Source organism: Manis javanica, chromosome 18, assembly GCF_040802235.1.
Source record: "Manis javanica isolate MJ-LG chromosome 18, MJ_LKY, whole genome shotgun sequence".
In the NCBI taxonomy this organism is placed as follows: domain Eukaryota; kingdom Metazoa; phylum Chordata; class Mammalia; order Pholidota; family Manidae; genus Manis; species Manis javanica.
Genome location: NC_133173.1, coordinates 14,673,673 through 14,690,788, shown reverse-complemented (window position 1 = coordinate 14,690,788; position 17,116 = coordinate 14,673,673). Strand labels below are relative to the sequence as shown.

General features: G+C 51.8%; 1 protein-coding gene across 5 annotated transcripts in view; it reads left to right on the top strand.

Moving 5' to 3' along the window:
* The window catches only part of ADAMTS17 (ADAM metallopeptidase with thrombospondin type 1 motif 17), a 313,719-nt gene extending 297,320 nt beyond the window's left edge, over positions 1-16,399 (top strand). For 4 of the 5 annotated variants that reach the window (XM_037000598.2, XM_073227012.1, XM_037000599.2 and 1 more), the window contains 2 exons: positions 12,200-12,377; positions 13,459-16,399. In XM_037000598.2, coding sequence (XP_036856493.2) covers positions 12,200-12,377; positions 13,459-13,628 — 348 coding nt within the window. In that variant the 3' untranslated portion in view covers positions 13,629-16,399. Of the gene's footprint in view, positions 1-5,345; positions 5,463-12,199; positions 12,378-13,458 lie in introns of those variants that run through there. The other variant, XM_073227013.1, reaches the window with a different exon arrangement.
* Positions 16,400-17,116: the final 717 nt, after the last annotated feature.

Here is a 17,116-nt window from a genome sequence, read left to right as displayed (position 1 = left end):
GGCCCTCAGTCTCTTTATCTCTGACATGGGAATCATTAACACTGGCCCCACCTGTTTCTCAAAGAAGCTCAGAGCTTTCAAGGTGCTGCTCTGTGTGACTAAGCACTGACTACCCAGCCCATTTCCTGCCCCAAAGCTATCACCCAAAGTTCGCATGTTGTGAGGCACAGTCCCCAGAACTACTCTGTTCTGATCTAAGTTCACTTTGCCTTATAGGTGGGGCTGCCCAGCCTTTTATAGAACCAGGCCAAGAAACAGTGCCTCGTTTTTAAGCATGGCAGACCCAGTTTGAGAAAGGTCTCCCATGTGCCCCAGAGGCCCAGGGAAATGTAAGTGAGCTGTCAACAGTTTAGGTTCTAATCTATGAGAAAACATGTATGAATGTTGTATGTCAGAATTGTCTAAAGGATTGATGGTTCTATTGTGCCTGACACATCACAGGGTCCAGAGGACCTGAATGGGGGAAACTACCCAACACAATAACAGGCAGAATTAACATTGTCTGGACCCCCAGTGTCCAGGTGTGGAGTGGAGTAAAGCTGTCATACTCAGGGAGTGAGAGCCCTAGTAGTCACATCCTAAATGCAGCCTGTGCTATTGAAGGGTGACTCCCGGGGTCACAGGTGTCCCTGATCAGGGAACAGAGACAAGTGTCCAGTTCAGGCCTGGGCTGTGTACACCCACCAGGGCTTGGTGGCATCTGGCATGGAGATGTGCCCCTGTGCCTCTGGCCAGGGTCACTAATTAGTCCTGTTTTACAGAAGAGGGTATAGAGGCTCACAGAGGCCAGGTGACTTGCCCACAGCCTTCTGGCAGAGTCTAAGCTCCTGAACCCCAATTCAGAGCTTAGTCCCTATAGTGGACACAGAATGAGAAGGGCCCTGCTTCCCCGTGTGGGTGCTGGGCACCCTGCAGGTGGCTGTTGGCCAGCCAGGGCTGGGTAGGGGGTTCTCCTGCCTAACCATTCTGGTTTTGAGGGCCAGGTGGACACTTCCGTGTTCATAAGTACTGTAGACATCCTGGTACTGGTTGCCACAGAACACCAAAAGGTGCCCATGACGGGTACCCGAGAAGCCCAGCCCAGGCTGCCCATGCCGCCTGCTCTCTCGCCTCCACTGTCTCAGCCCCTCCTCGGCTGAGAATGCTGGCGCACGGTCCAGCAGTCTCCCACACTCCCAGCTCACCAGGCATGCCTTCCCGGTGAGACAGAGCCTAGCTGGCCTGTGTCTTTTTCCTAGCCAAGCCTTTCCTGGCTTTCAGGGAAGTAAGGTATTAGGGGGCATTAGAAGGCCACAGTGCCCACTTTTTGCCACAGCCAGGTTGGTCAGTTATCCCTACCAGGACGCACAAACGAGATCAATGGGATGGAGTGATCTCAGCCTCTGTCAGGGCTGGCATCCTATGGCATCTGATTTGTGCGCATGGCGCCTTTAGGGTGAGCACTCAGCATGGGCAGATGCCTGCTGCCCCCTCCCCAGCTGGTCTGCACAGAGCAGGGCCCAGGGCTGGCTCATTCTACCAAGCCAAGCGCTGCAGTGCTCCGGAACTGGAGTCTGTATGCGTGCGTGCGCGCATGGGGAGCAGGGGTTGGTGGGGGCCGACTGTTGCCATCACCACCACCCCCTCCCGCCACTGCCATCACTGGCTGGGCTGGCACACACCCCTTCAGTTCGGTTACAGGAATCTGTCCGTCACTTTTCCTGTGCCTCCTGTAGAGAAGTGGGAAGGGTGCAGTACCCCGTGGGGCCCTTGTCGTTGCTCCCGGGGTGACCAGGCCCGTGTAAGTGGATTCCGTGGTCTGGATCTTACCCTGACATACGCTTATCCAGACTGGATTTCTTTTCCAGTTTACATGTCGTCTTTGTTGTCCAGCTTGTGGGTGTTGCCCTGGTCCCACCCTTGGGGTTTGTACACCTTTCAACCAGTAACTGTGGGTGACCGGCCTCCACCCCTCCAAACCTGCCAGGCTGTGACAGCAGCAAACGAGCTGCCCCAAAGTAAAGGAGAGAGAAGTCTGAGCACTGTCAGGCTGTCAGCGTGTCTGGAAGCTTTGATATCTTCCACCCAAGCCATCTCCCATCACGTGGCCCCAAGGTCCTGTTCAGAAGGGTAAGCCTGCCCCCAGGGAGGTGATGGATGGACAAGTCCATGCACAGCCACAGGTGCTGTTCTGCGCTCCCTGAAGCAAGAAGGGGCTGGTACCCCTCCCTGCCCATAGCTGAGTGAGGGTACCTCAGAACAGTGCCCAGAACTTGGAAAGGCACGGAGGGCTTGGAGGGCATTTGGAGTCCCCTCCCTCTCCTCCTATCCAGAGTCCCATGTGAGGGACAGACTTCATGTTCCCATCCCTGCCAAGGGCATTATTACTGCTCTGCCATGTTTGAAAAATGACCTGCGCTTCTGGGATATTAGCTATTTCTGGATCTGTACAAATCGTTGTTTTTGCCCACTAAATGCTGGGTCCATGTATTCAACATAGGGGGAGAGAGATGTCACTTAAAATCAGAGAAAAGCAAACCACATTTCTTTCTAGAATAGCATGACTTTTGATCAAACATTGAGACATTCAGTCTCAAAACCAGAGAGGCATTAGTCACCACTGAAATGATGCGATGTTTCTAATTAGAAACAAATTATTTTGGAAGGATTATAATAGATGGTGCTTTTTTAAAGAAAACCATTGCCTCTCTGTGTTGAGTATCGCTTTCCCTTTTGATGCAAAGACCAAAGTGGCTATTGACTTCTTGGTGCCATGGGAGGTTCCGTGGAAGGGAACCGGTCTGAGTTGCAAGGCCTCAGTCGAGCCCTCCGTGTGCCAATCAAGCTCCAGTCTGTAATGTGGAAATGCCAGCACCTCCCAGAGGCCTTAGAGCCAATGAAGCAGTAAGCATGCAAGTTTCTGAGCTGCAGAGGCAGGAAGAAGTCAGGGAGAGCCTCTCGCTCGGACAGTGCTGTGCATGCATTCCCCAGACAGCTGCCAGAGGCCTCTCTGGGCCACGAGATGGGGCCTGAGCTCCATGGCCTTAGAATCAGAACAGGCCTTGTGTCCCGGGAGGGACTGGTTACAGAAAGCATTCCATCCCCAGCACTAACTTTGGTGGGGCCTGACCCCTACTCCTCTCTGTGAGGCTGGCCTGCCTGCCCAGCTGGGGCCCCCACTTACTGGGTATCTGCAGCCAGGCCACTGTGATCCATCCAGCATTCCCTGAGCTCCTGTTCTTGGCCATACCTGTGCTGGGCCCTGGGGGGACCAGAGTGAACAGGGAGCCAGCCTAGATACAGACAGCGAGCCACCTACAGCAGGTGCCACCAGGCAGCTGTGAACCCAATGCTTTGGGACCCAGGAAGCCATTGCTGGGGAAGCCGTAGGTGTGGGTGCTGGTAGAGGGTGATGCTACTTTTATTGGGATCAATGACAGAGGCCTCTGACAGCCACCAGTGCTTTAGAACTTACAAAGCATTTTTACGCATATTATTTGACCCTCTCACCATTTTACAGATAAGAAAACAGGCTCAGAGTGAGTAATATGGCTTTCACTCCAAGGTCACATACCTAGAAAATGGCAGGGCTAGGTGTCTGGTCCCTGCTTTCTGGCTCTTAGTCCACCTTTCTGTCAGGTGCACGGTAATGTCAGAGGCTTAGATTCCTAACTGAAACAGGAAGGAGCTGGAATGGAAGATGCTGTCAGCTCCAACCGTCACAGGCACATGCTTATTATAAAACCAAGTATCTACCTGCTCTTTCTCCAGCACTCCCCATCAAAACCTGCTCCCCCAAGGGCTTTATATCAGTCATTTACACTTTAGTGTAAATCTGTTGTCTCTATAAGAGATCCTACATGTTGTCTCCCTCTTTTTATGAAAGAAAAAGCTTAATCTGTGTTCAAAATAACCTGGGCATTAAAGAGCAAGCATGAGAGGCAGTGGGGACACCATGGCCCTTTTCTAGGATATGTGAAACCAACCCATGCAAGCAGCCAGCACTCAGCATGAAAACAGGGATAAAGAAGATGCAGCTATCAAATCCTCCATTTATGATACTACTCTCAGGAATGTGAGCAGCCAGTAAAAGGAGGGTCGTCAATCTTCAGTGCTTTTCTGGGAGGGGACAGGAGGGAGGGCGGGCAGCTACTTCACCGGTGTGTGGTACTCTGTGTGGGTGAACTGGGTCGCAGAGTGACAGAGAAAAGTCCAGGGCCCATGCCTGTTCCGTTAAGAGGAATGAGCTTCTATACAGCAGTGGGGCGCCAGAAATTGCCAGGAGAGGCGCCTGCATGGAAGTGAGATCAATAGTCTGTAGACCAATGCCTGTGCCCTCTCTGGTCCCCTGATGCCCCTCCCAAGTCCTTTGTCAGACCAGCTGCCTGTTTAGGGAGTGAGAACTCAAGAGTGGAGATGCCTCCCTGTGCTCCGGTCTAGGTTTTAACCACTACCTGGACCCGGCCGTTGAATCAGGGTGAGGAGCCATCAGCCCTGAGGGACGCTTGTGTCCATGCATCCATGTCAGTGACCTTGGAGCAGGGCATGTGGTCAGGACAACAGAGGTCCGTGTCCCCACACTGCTTGGCCTCATCAAGCCTTCAGCCAGCAGCATCCTCTCTCAGGTGGGCCTCGGGTGCCCACCTCATAGGGCATCCGTGTAAAACACTTAGCCCAATACGAGGCACACGGAATGCCCGCAGTGGGCTCATTGTTATCATCATTATCTTCATCATCATTTTTACCATCACCCTTTGCTGTAGCCAAAGGGGTCTTGTCTCTTATCAGAATCCCATTTCTTCTATAGGCCTGAAAAATATTTCTGTCTTGGAAGAACAGTTCTTTGAATGTGGCTGGGGTCCCATGAAATAGTGCGTGCCCTGCCCTGGTGCCCCTATATGGTGACACATGGCTCACGGCAGGAGATGGGTTTTGGAGCATCTGCTGGGCCCATGGCCCATTGTTCTCCAGGAGGGATGGAGGGCTTTCAAACCAGTGCCAAGAAGCTGGGAAAGCTAAGTTACCAAACTGGTAACTGAGGAGAGACAGAGAGAGCCACCCCTGCAGGCTCGCCAAGCAGCATCGAGAGCCCTTGCAGCCCCTTGGAGGCCTCCTGGTTTCCTGGCTGTGGCTTCCTGCCCGGAATCTCTAGGTTAGCAGGCTGCAATCTCAGAAACATGGGGTGGGGGGGGGAACTTGAAGGCAAGGATAAGAACAGGAGAAGACAGTTTGAGAGAGGATATGAGGGAAGGGGGAGGGTGTGTATGTGTATGGGTGGGTGCCTAAGTCTAAGGAGGTATTTCCAGTTTCAAGGCTGGAGCAAAGAGGGGGAAGATTTTCATTATGTTTCAAACCTGCTATTTCAGGTTTCAACAGCTCCCGAGGTTTGCATTGCTCATGCCAAGTCTGAGAGGAAATCTGTCAAAATGCTTTTGAAGAGCTCTTAACATTTCACCAGCCAAGGGCCTTGCAGACAGACAGAGGTGCGCTCCTGTAAGGGCATCCCCCTCCCCACCCTCTCTGTTTCTCATTCTTTGCTATCCAAACCTGCACGAGGCAGGCTGGCCCCACAGATGGGGGCTCAGATCATGGGGCAGTTACACTGTGTGGTGAGGGGTGGTCTTGGCATAATTTCATGACCGATCTGCCCTCCCCAGAGCCCGTGGGGGAGCCCCTGCATCCTGAAGTCTTGCAACTAGTGCGCACGCGTGTACTTCAATGTTCCTGTAGCATATTCCTCTTCCTGGGGTTTTTACGACCTCCTTCAGCTAATTCTCATCACGTCCCTTTGGGACCTGGTGTTATTTATAGAGGCAATTTTACAAGCAGGAGAAGAGTTGAGAAGGGAGCCTCGGGTGGCAGAGTGTGTCATCTGGGGCGATCGGCCTCCGTGAGGTCACGGGGTGACAGGCCTGGATCCTCCCTGCTGGGGAGCCCCGTGGCCTCCAGCGGACAGGCCAGAGGGGGACGCCCGGTGCTGTCACTTGGGAAAAGCCATGTGAAGGCTCTCAGCCTCCCTGCACATGCCATCCATGCATCTAGCATGTACTTATGTGTTCCGAGCGCTGCCCTGGCCCCTGCATCTGCTAGCATGAGGATTAAAGAGGACCAACAGGAATTGGTATAAGCCCAGTGCCTAGTATGTGGTAGGCCTGCAAAAGGTGGGCCCTGCTGCTGCGACTACTTCCGTCCTCCTCGTCCCCCCAACCAACAAGCCAAGCCAGTAATGCTCGCTGTCGCCAAGGTCTTTCCCTCTCTGTGCAGGAAGCTACAAGGAAATCTCGTAAGTCACTTCAATTCATGTCACAAAGCTGTAAGTAAATTCAAATTCAAGATTTCTCTTTGTTACTGTGAACCTTTTGCTCTCTGTGCACCAAAATGTTTTATTTCATCGTGATTTTTCCAGGGAAATGTCCACCCCCTGTGTCTTTGAGCCCCCCTCCCAGCAGGGGAAAGCCCCTGGGGTGGATAGCGGGTCCCCAGCCCTGTTGGTGATGCACAGCAGCAGGCACTGCCGGGGAGGGGGCGTGAGGGGCTGCGCTGCAGGCCATCGGGTGAGGAGCTCTCCTGGGACATTTCGCTGCTGCCCATCTTTGTCTCTGTTTCCTGAGTCTCAAGGAGCCACATTAAGTGTTAATGTGCAGCCTGAAAGAAATGCCCAACAGTGAGAGTGTTTCAAACAAGACCTGGAAGTTATTTGTAGATCTGTTTGCTTAGATTTTAAAAGCCTGAAAAATGGCTTCACAGCAATGCTTGGGGCTCATTTGATGCTATCAGGAGACACTGCAGTCTCCTCATGGTTTAATTAAAGCTCAGGCTGAGGGGAGGCCACAGAGATGGAATTTGCTGTCTGCACCTGTGACACCCTTAAGGCAGCAGGCTCAGGTTACAGGAGGGAGCCTTCAAAGCAGCCCGTAGACCGGTCTGCAATCATGCCTGTCTTCAGGCCCAGCCAGCGTCTAATAATGCCTCCAGAGGTCATCTGGCTGAGCTGCCAGGTCAATGCCAGGAGCCAGACAGAGGTGGATGTCCATACCTGCCCATGGAGGCCTAGTGACAGGCACACTGCCTGGGGACAGCTAAACACGTAGGCCAGGTGACTCATTATTCTTTCCTGGGCCCTAGAGACTCCCTAGCCATCTCTCTCTGCTCTTGGTCAAGAACTTGCTGTGAATAATAATAGCAGGACCTTGTGAGGGCCCACTCTATCCCAGACTCCCCGGTAGGCACTTCTTCCAAGCTGTTTCTAGTCGTGGAAATGATTGTGCAAGAAAGACTTTATTATCCTCAAGCCACAAATAAAGAAACTGAGGTTCAGACAGGTCAAATAACTTGCCTGAGGTCACACAGCTAAGTGGGGGTGCTGCATCCCAACAGGCTCATGGTGCTCCCACTGCTCCATCCCTGCAAAACTCCAGCCAGGAAGCATGTGGTTCTATGTAGATGTTAGGCCAAGGGCAAGCTTGACACCACCTCGACTCAAACGCAGCCAGTATGGGAAGTGGCAGCTACACCAGAGGGTCCGTGATGGAATTCTCAGCTTTTGTTTCAATTATGTTTAATTCTGTGTTGCTGTAAAAGACACAAAAAGAGAAAAAGTAGTCCCACAAACCAGATAATAACATGGTAACATTTTTTAATGATTCCAAAATTCTATGTAGGTACACACATACAGGCATTATAACCTGCTTTGTAACTGCGTTGTAACCTGTATGTCTCCTCACCTGCACGTTGAAGCGGCCTCTGTGAGGCTGGTTCCGACATAGTTCCCAGGCGGGAAAGCAAATATCCCGAGGTTCTCAGAAGTTCTTGCAAGGGAGCACAAGCCATCTGCAACCCATAGCTGTGTGTGAAGAGCAGACCACCGAGGACTCCAGCTAAAATTTAGCAAAGCCTATTCCAAGAGTCAAATCCCTACAGAGTCTGAGGGCCAGCCCTTAGCCTTGCGCCTGGCCGCTGGCCTGGCCCTGCCTCCCCGAGAAGCCCGCAATCTGTGACGACAGACACGTGAGTCTCCATGGGAGAATTCTGAAGACATCTTCCATGACTTCAGGGAGCAGTTCTTTTTCTAGACTGGAAAATTAAAAAGCCAGTGACCCTTGCTAGGAAAGATAATGAGTAAATGGTAGAGTTGGACAGTGACCTGGTGTTTCGATTTCTGGACTCCCTTAGAAGCTCCATCCAGGACAACCTCTAATTCCTATCGGAAGATGGTATTTGACCCGGGGGATGGGGCAGCTGGGGTCCTGTCCTTCCTCTGCCACTCACTAATTCTGGACCTTGGGTGAGACACTGACCCCTGCCCAGCTCGGTGGCCAATGGCAGCCTCAGGATGGTGACGGAGTGTCCCGCACCACTGCAGATCTTATGAGTGAGCCTGCCAGGTGGGGTGAGCAAACTGCCTGCCCGTGCTGGGGGCATCATGAATGCTATCCCTTTCCCCCCAGCCCCAGAGCATGTCAAACAAATCTAAGAAGTTTCAGAGGGGAAATGACTCTTCAAGGTCACCCCCAAATGTCTGAGTTTTACCATGTCATTGATCATTTCCAGGCAAAGGCCTCGTCAGTTTTGCTAGGTTTTAATAGACCTACACGGTCAAGTCCTTGCCCTGATGTTCGCGTATGTAATAATGCCTCCTGCAAGAGATACTGAAACCAGTCCTGGTAATCCTGACCAGGCAGTGACTCAGCCAGGCCGAATGCCCATCCAGGAAGGCCCGGGTACCTCATGGCAGGGTGTGCCATGGAAGTGAGATATGCAGGTTTGCAGATATCTCCTATAGCCTGTGCCATTTCCTGGGGACCCAGAAACCCAACAACTGCCTGCTCCACCCTGAATGCTCCCTGTCTGCCAGAAGGAATGTGAGGATACCTAGCTCACCTGCAGGGCATGACTCCTGCAGCAGGGGACGCCAGGGCCAATGGCCCAAGTCAAGATCTGACTAGAAGAAGAATGTCGGTGTTGCCTATACATGAGCACACAGATACCTGTTCGCTCAAGCAGGCCTCATGAACGCCAAATAGTCACAGATGTAAGGCCCCGAGTACATAGAACTTCCATTTCCTCAGGGACCAGGGGGGGGTTGTTTTTAATTTTACAACCAATTCAGATGTCAAAGTCTTTAATGGTATAGGTGGACTAGTCAAATACCTACTTAGAACATGTACCTTATTCCCATAGTTACTCAAATTTAAAGTTATGTATTTTAATTTAGAAATACTGCTTTTCCTTTTCTAGCCTATTATGAAGTTGAACCTGACACAACTGCTGCTTTTTATGGGATCTAAAATGGCTGAATATAAGCAATTTTGCAGGTGCACCCTAAAGTCTGAGGGGTCTGTCTTTACTATTTTGTGCTTCACTTTCTGAGCCACCCGTTCCATTTGCCAGAGTACACCTGGTCACCGCCATCTGAGCACATCGGAATGCTGTCTTCTTTTGAGTATTTCTGTGTTGCTCTCATTGGATGTCTGCTTGCAAGCTGTGGCCGAATGTGGACTCTGTTGGCATGACTGTGCCCTGGGTTGGCATGACTGTGCTCTGTGTTGGCGTGACTGTGCGTTGGATGGCTTTGCATCTCAGGATTTTGTCCTGCATCAGGACCCTTGACCATTTTCCTTCTTCCACCCTATTGACATGGACTCCTTGTCTCTTGAGTATAACCACTTGCCAAATTGCTTTTTAAGTGATCTTTAATCATTTCTTGTGCCATTCTCCCTCATTTGTAATTAAGAAGTCCTGCCTCCAAGAGAAGATGGTTAAATTCCATTGTCTCCTTTTTTTTACCCCCTCCTGGGGTAATCTTGCTACAAATAATGGAGGGCACTCCCAAACTGTGAGAGGTTTTATTCTCTTTAAATATAAGGCAGATTACTCTTTCTAGTCTTTTCCAGGAATAATCTTGAGTGAAAGCTTCATTTCCTTCAATTCAAGCATGCCTACCACCTGTATGTCAACTTAGGCTGCAGCGAGATGCCCACTCCTGCTAATGCCATGTAGCTGTATGTGAATGCTCAACTACCTCTTTGCAAGTAAAGAGAGCTCAGTACCCTCTACACAGGACACCGGGAAGAAGTTCAGGGTTAAGTCAGAGGTTCTCAGCTCTGGTTGCCTGTTGCAGTCACCTGGAGGGCTTTGAAAACACTGATGCCTCCTCCAGAGATACTGATTTACTGCCCTGGGACATCAAGATTTTTAAAACCTCATGCAGCAGACCCCAACCTGCAGCTGCTTCCTTCCTTCTGAGATGCCCTCCAAGCAGAAGTCATGTGCCTGCCTCACACCTCCCATGTTCAAGGTCTCCTGTTGGTGGGAACCTCCTCTAATGTCATCCCTCCACCTTAGCACCCCTCAAACTTCCATGTGCTCCAGTGCTGATTCCCCAGGTCTGGGGTGGAGCTCAGAAATCTGCATGTGTTATGTATGATGGATTCTTAAGGCTGTGAGCAGCCTTCAGCAAGTTTATCCGGAAGATGGGGTATGAAGCATGGCCCAAAGCTGGGGCCCAGGTAGCCTTCTTGTCATTGGAGGGCCAGTTCTGGTCTTCTGGTCTGAGCATCAGGGCCCATAGGAGGCTGCTCGTGGTTTTCCCATGTCTTTTGTGATTTGAGAAGACTAGGACCTCTTTACAGCACCATTCCCTCTGAGATCCTTTCTTCTTCTCAAGTGAGCATGATCCTGCTTGTCAGACTAGAAAACAGAAATTCACCCAGTGCGCAAAGCCCTCTTGGGAGCAAATGGTGCCTACGTGGGCTCCCATGGGAACAGCATGGTGTCCCACTGAGCCTCTGCCCAGTGACTCCTCACAGACCCCCAGGAAGGCCCAGAGGGGAGGAGACAGGAGGCACATGATCCTGGCATCCTTACCACGTATGGCATTCAGAGGACAAGTCCCACTGCCCTCTCCATCCCAAGGTACCAGTGTTAACTCCAGCTGGGCTGCTGCACCAAAGGCCTTTGCTTTATTAAAGTTTTGCAGAGAGTCCTCAGAGCCCTGTAGAGCGCCGTTCGGTTAGCTCTGGGGGACCCGAGATGGAGAACGTGCATGTAAGGACGTGGCTCTCTAGCTTGGAGGAGACCAACATAGTACAGACGGTTCCAAGGGCTCCCAGGACAGCAAGGTCAGGGTAGAGGAGCTGGATAGCTGGCAGGCTCCCGTGAATCACTTGTCAAAAGATTATGACGAGGAAGGGGAGGAGAACAGAGCCGTGTGGGGAAGTCTTAACCAGGCTCACTCCTTGGAAACGTGGGGTAGTCTGCTGAGCCACCTGGGCTGGTTTTAGCAAACCCAGGTCTGCAAGTGCTGGAGATGCTGCAACAACTAGGGACTTGGTGTCTAAATTAAGACTGTGAGCTGCAGGTAACAGTCCATAACTCCGTTATGTAAGAAAAGTTGTGCTTCTTCATTTTCTCTAATTGTACTTAATCCTGGGCCCCAACCCCCCAGGCATGTGGGATATTTGAGCCATCGTTACTGCACACACAGGCTGGACAGAGACCCCAGAGCCTCACACAGCACGAACCACTGGGGGCACCCCCATGGTCCTCAGGCCCAGTCCTTCCTGGGTGCCAGCCCATACTCTGTCTAGAGAATTTCAAAGTCAAGCTCTCTGCCTGGGACAGGGGTGAGAGGATGGAAAGCGAACTGCAACCAGCATAAATTAATATTTCAGCATTTGTCATGTGTCTTAGCTCGGGATGTGGTAACGAAATACCATAGACTAGGAGGCTTAAAAAGTAGGAACTTCTCACAGTTCTGCAGGCTGGAAGCCCAAGATCAGGGTGCCAGCCACTTTGGTTCTGGGTGAGGGCTTGCTTCCTGTCCTGCAGAGCTGCTTTCTGGCTGTGTCCTCACATGGTGGCTAGAAAGAGGTCGGGTTTCTCTTCTTCTTCCTAAAAGGACACTAATCTTGTCATGGAGGCCCCACCCTCATGACCTCATCTAAACTTAATCACCTTCTAAAGGCCCCAAATACCATCTCACTGGGAGTCGGGACCTGAACATTGATTTGGGGGAGACACAAACATTCAGTCCAGAACATCTTGCAACAGTCTCATCTCAGGTGGTGGGTGTGCAGCCAAGCCCTCACATCCTGCACCTATTTTAAGCCCCTGGGAACAACATGCAGGGGCCAGGGCCAGAGCAGCTGTGTCATGGAGCCATCGCTGTGTCCCCAGCTCGGGTGAGACCCCCAGCTCAGGTTGTCCCTGTCTCCGACAGTGCTCATCGACCTGCGGGAAGGGCCTGCAGTCCCGAGTGGTACAGTGCATGCACAAGGTCACGGGACGCCATGGCAGCGAGTGTCCCGCCCTCTTAAAGCCAGCAGCGTACAGACAGTGCCACCAGGAGGTCTGCAACGACAAGATCAACGTGAACACCATCACTTCCCCTCGCCTCGGTGAGTGGCCCCCAGCTTCTGTGAGTCCCCACTGGCGGTGGGAGTTAAGCCAGAAAGCCCCGTCCTTGGGCCTTTGAGCCCCAGGGAGGCCAGCATTTGTCAGTTTTATAGAAGATAAAGGTTTCAGAGATGGAATTTCATTCTTGCCGTGAAAAAAGGCGGCTGTTAACTGCAATCTCAAACACAACACCTTGAGCCCTCTGCCAACAAGTGGGAAGCTCAGGAGAACATTCCTCATCTAAATGTTGGAGGATACTTGTGCATGAGCAGGGGAAAGGCAGGCGCTTTCTTCTGGAAAAGAAGGATTTGGTGATGGCTCCTGAGACCATGGTCAGGTACACATAGGAGGGTCCTTAGCCAAAGCTTGAGCAGAAGAACAGTGGTGTTATTAGATCGGAGTCTTTAATGTGGTGGCACAGAAAGCAGAAGAGGAGCATTTAACACTGATATGATTTCTTTAAACCGTTTCTGCTTTTCCAAATTAGAAATCTCTAGGGAATATTTTCCCATGCAGAGCCCGCCTCCCTAACACCACCACAATGAAAGGGGTTTCTAAGCAGCTTCTCAGGGGGTTCTTGGAGTTCGCAGAGGTGTACCACAGGCTTCTGCATGCGCAGGCCTCCCTGGTGCCCTCCAGAGACCTTGCGCAGGCAGGACCTTCTCTCTGCATGACCAAGACCCTGAAGGAGATTTGGGCCACTTGCTTGTGCTGCGTAGGCTTTTGTGAGCCCTTGATGTCTACCACCCCATGCAGTTAGGCTTCAGAAATGCCAGCCATGATGGCATCCACCACAAATTAACAGTAAGCATCACTCAGCTCAGAAGCAGGGTGGACAGAGCCCTCACCCTAAGGTGGCAGTCAGGCCCCCAAATTCTGCCAAGTGGCCAGGTTGGACACAGGTGTGTCCCCTGTGGAAGAGCACAGCATCACAGCAGCCCTGGCAGTTTGTGTGAGGTGCCGGTGTGCACGTGGATGATGGCAGCCCCAGTGTGTCAGGCCACGGGCCATCTCTGTGCAGGCCTCATGACATCCACATGCCATCCATAACCCCTGGGCTTTCTCTCCCCACTATCCCCTTAGCTGCTCTGACCTACAAATGCACACGGGACCAGTGGACGGTGTACTGCCGGGTCATCCGGGAAAAGAACCTCTGCCAGGACATGCGGTGGTACCAGCGGTGCTGCCAGACGTGCAGGGACTTCTATGCGAGCAAGCTGCGCCCGCCACGGCCGCCACCCCCGAGCTCATGACACGCGGCCCAGCGGTCCCGCCACACTCCGACGCGAGGTCTGAGTCCTGATGACACGGCTAGTTGACAGCCCAGCAGTCCTGTGGCCAGGGCCCCCCAGAGCACACTGCCACTCACCCACAAGCCTGTCCCAAGAGTCCAATTGCATAGAACTTGAAAGTGGACTTGGCATATGCCATTAGTGCTTTTGTACTTAATATATTGTTAACAGCCACTGGATGGCTTTCTGCAGTAAGAAAAAACTAGGCACGAGTCACAAAAGAATTGTAATTTCTAATGTCCCGTGTACCTCAAAGGGAACACCTCTGACAGACAGTTGTCAAAAGAAAGAGACGTCATTGAATGCTTCTGTCTTGGCTTCCTTTTGACACTTGAATTCCTGGTGCTCGACATGCCCCAGGGGTACTATCCCAAAAATGAGACATTTTTTGTTAAAACAGGCTTTATTCTGAAAGCTGGCGACAGCCCGGATGGAAGGACAGGTGTCAGCAAGCCTCTACTAACGGCTTTTCCAGAGAGGGCCAGCCTGCCAGAGCCCTCCTTGGCCACCCAGGAATCAGCGTTTGCCTCCCTGCCCGTCTCCGAGAACATGCTCGCTAGAGATCTTGAGCTTTGCGTTGGAAGTCTTGTCCCCGACAGTTTCCATCTGTGGCAGCCAAAAAGGACACCAGGGCCGTATAGTTCTGCATACCACCTATGTGAGGGGAAACATTCCAGAAGCATGTGGGCTTGGGACACATCTAACTTTCAGATTTCTGCCGTCCACCACATAGGGCAACAGAGAACCTTTCTTCAAGGTGGTATGAAACAGGACGCATGTTCATTTAGTGGATGGGACTCCTACCTGGCATAAAGGTGAGCTCGGGTGTGCAGGACTCTCCTCTACGGTAGTAGTCAGTACTTCACAAAGCTTTGCATCTTGTGCATGGCCTCCCATTGACCTTGGCCATCAATCTGAAGTCACCTCCCGTTAGAACCTCTGAGGACTCACACTCAGGCCGGGCCACTTGGCCTGGCATGAGGCAGGTTTCTGCAGAGGCTGCTCGGCCTGGTGTGCTGGGGTCAGTAGGAGTGTGTCACCTGACCAGGATCCCTGCATGCCCACCAAGCCTTCCTGCAACCCAGACCTTGTGATACCCATTATCACCCACTGTCATTATTGGCCATCCTAGTGGGGCAAGGATGACTCAGAAAAGCGTGAAGAAAGCCGTTCCCTCCTACAGTCCTCTCAGCCCTCAAAACAGAGCTATGCCCTCTGGGAGCCTGGGGAGATGACAGGAGTGGCCTCTCTCAGAGTGCAGATGGCAGGACCTGGCCCCGCAGGAGCCAAGAGGAGGAGATTATAGATGCCAGGAGGCCTGCTTGCTCACTCGCTTGGTGGGTGTTTGATGGCTGCTTATGTTCCAGGACTGAACCATGAGAAACCACGTCTTCCACCCGTGTTCCAGACAGGGGAATCTCATGTAGGTCAACCTCCCTGGGGTCATCTCCAAGGGCGGCTTGGTTTATTGGTGCTGTGTTTATGTATTTGTTTTTGTTTGGAGGGGTGTTTGTTTTTCTGATGTTACAACTTTAGGGTTAGCTAAAATCAGAAAGAAAAAAACAAAAACAAAACCCGCTGCCTTCTCAGTCCTGTCTTATGGGCCATGGTCCGGCTTTTGAGTTTGAATACCCCAGAGACAGAGGGGTGCAAGGAAGGCAGGGAAGGGATGCAGTTCCACCTGAATCCGTGAGGAGTGTCAGGAAACCTCCTCGGGTGCTCTGCGAATGCCAGGATGGAGCGATCCACCCCGCAGCCTGACCTGCCAGCAGGTGCACCAACGCCTGTGCAAAATGCTGTCCTCCCCAACTCAGACTTGCCAACCCCCTGCTTCCATAAAACCCTCAAATTCCTGGGGAGCCAGGGTTCAGTCTTCTGCCAGCCCCCAATGGGCTGTGCTTCACCACAGAATGACCAGAAGCCCCTAGAAGCCTCTGGGGCTGAGCTGCAGAGCCAGCGTGGCCAGCAAAGCATAGCTTTGCTTGCTTTTTTGCACCTGAGCTGTGTGTGTGTGGCCACAGGTGAGGCCACTTCCTCTCGTGCCGCTGAATTTTCCCCATGGCAAATGGATGCCCCTGGCACGGGCCTCACACCCTCCAAATGGAAATGACTGATTTAGTTCTTGTTAAACACCCCACGGGTCTCCCGAAACATGTCTTTCTGAGCTCTTTGAGCTCAAGCTGGCACTGTTGTTCTCAAGTTCACCAGCCTGCCTTCTGTTTGCGATACAAGCAGTGATGGGTTTTGCTGAGGCCACACTTGCTCCACTTTGTACAGAAGACATTGAAACCCTGTGGTGACAGCAGCGATGTTTCTTTCTTGTTATCAATACCCTGTACTGTCACTCAAGTACTGTACCTTTTTGGTTGCACAAATGTGTCACTAACTAGAGTCTTAGGATCTTATGGTGCTATTTTCATTGGTGCAAATGAAACCCTCTCACTTGACCATGGCTTGATATTATCACAACACAGGGAAAGATCATCAATGGCAATAATATCATTGCTTTATTCTCTTTTCTTCATTTCAGAGTCAAATGTATATATTTTCCAGTAGCTAACTTACATTACGTACTGTACCCATGGTAATTGTTTTTGTTTTACTTTTTGGTGCTGGTTTCGAGAGGAAAAAAAAAACAGAAGCCAAACATGGGATACCACTGTAAATGAAAAATTAATCATGTCATTGGAAGCGAGCTGAATATTGTTTAATAAAATGTGTTTCCATAACAATTTTAAGCTGTCTATGAAGTAAAAGACAAAAGCCAGTCCTCAGGACAGAGAAAGGCCATGTCCTTTCCTTCTACAGCGTCACACAGCTGGCCTGGGACTTGGCCACAGTGAGCTGCAGCCTGCAGACCACAGCTGTGGATGGGGTCAAGAGTCACTGGGAAATGCAGTTCTGGCGGGTGGCTGCGCGTCCCTAAACAAGCCCTAACAAATCATTCAGTCCTAGGCCTCATCCTGTGTGTTTGCAAAACCCTGGGTGGAGACATGAAGGTCTGACAGCTTTGCTGTGAGTCTGGGTGCCTGATGTAGAGCAGCAGCCACCACTCTGGTGGGGCACAGGGACCCCCACAGCAGGGGGCCCCTCGGAGCTCAGGCCCTGGTCATGCCAGAGTGGGCAACTGCTCCCTACAATATTGCCTTTCCAACCTTTAGCCCCCAGTCTAACCCTGCTGGCAGCCCAAACAGCTTCCCTCCGCCTGCAGGCATGAACAGGAGTCCAGCCCCGCCGACCTGCCCGTCAGGGACACAACCAGGGCAGCACACCATCAAAGCTGGGACTGCTGCAGCCATTTGGACCGTAGCTGAGGCCTGACATGGAACAGAGATGTCACAGCTCCTTCTCCTGGAGGGTATCACTGGCTCCTGGCATCAAGGAGAAACAGCTCCCCAGCCAAGAACTTGGAATCCCACTGGACAGCACTTCCTTTTAAAGCTGGAGCA